Source organism: Penaeus monodon, chromosome 34 (assembly GCF_015228065.2).
Source record: "Penaeus monodon isolate SGIC_2016 chromosome 34, NSTDA_Pmon_1, whole genome shotgun sequence".
NCBI classification, from domain to species: domain Eukaryota; kingdom Metazoa; phylum Arthropoda; class Malacostraca; order Decapoda; family Penaeidae; genus Penaeus; species Penaeus monodon.
In genome coordinates this window covers 8,068,787-8,069,087 of record NC_051419.1, presented here as the reverse complement: position 1 = coordinate 8,069,087, position 301 = coordinate 8,068,787, and the positions used below count along the sequence as shown (strand labels likewise).

Below are 301 nucleotides of genomic sequence, written 5' to 3'. Positions count from 1 at the left end.
GTCAGAGAAATACGGAGCCTTTTTTTCCAATTATAACATTGTTTCACCATAATCTATCTGATCGATTGGCTTCATATGATGCATTTCAGTAGGATCAATTTCCTCCTTTCCCCCCAGCTGGCGGATGGGCAGTCGCATCTTCATCTTCTTCTGCGACTACAGGACCATTAAGGCTGCCTTCGCCAAGCTGGAGTTCACTGACAGGCCGGATTTTTACAGTTTCGATATCTTCAATGAATTCACGAAGACCGGTGAGAGCTTTGTCTGCTTCAAGAGTGTGCATGTAAAGAGAATAAGAGGG

The 301-nt window shown here is 44.5% G+C and overlaps 1 protein-coding gene across 1 annotated transcript in view; it reads left to right on the top strand.

Annotated features, from left to right (window-relative positions):
- The window catches only part of LOC119594563 (cytochrome P450 2L1-like), a gene marked incomplete at its 5' end in the record, with an annotated part of 10,701 nt that overhangs the window by 6,696 nt on the left and 3,704 nt on the right, over window positions 1–301 (top strand). Inside the window, 1 exon segment of the mRNA XM_037943596.1 lies at window positions 118–251. Within this exon segment, the coding sequence (XP_037799524.1) occupies window positions 118–251 (134 nt within the window).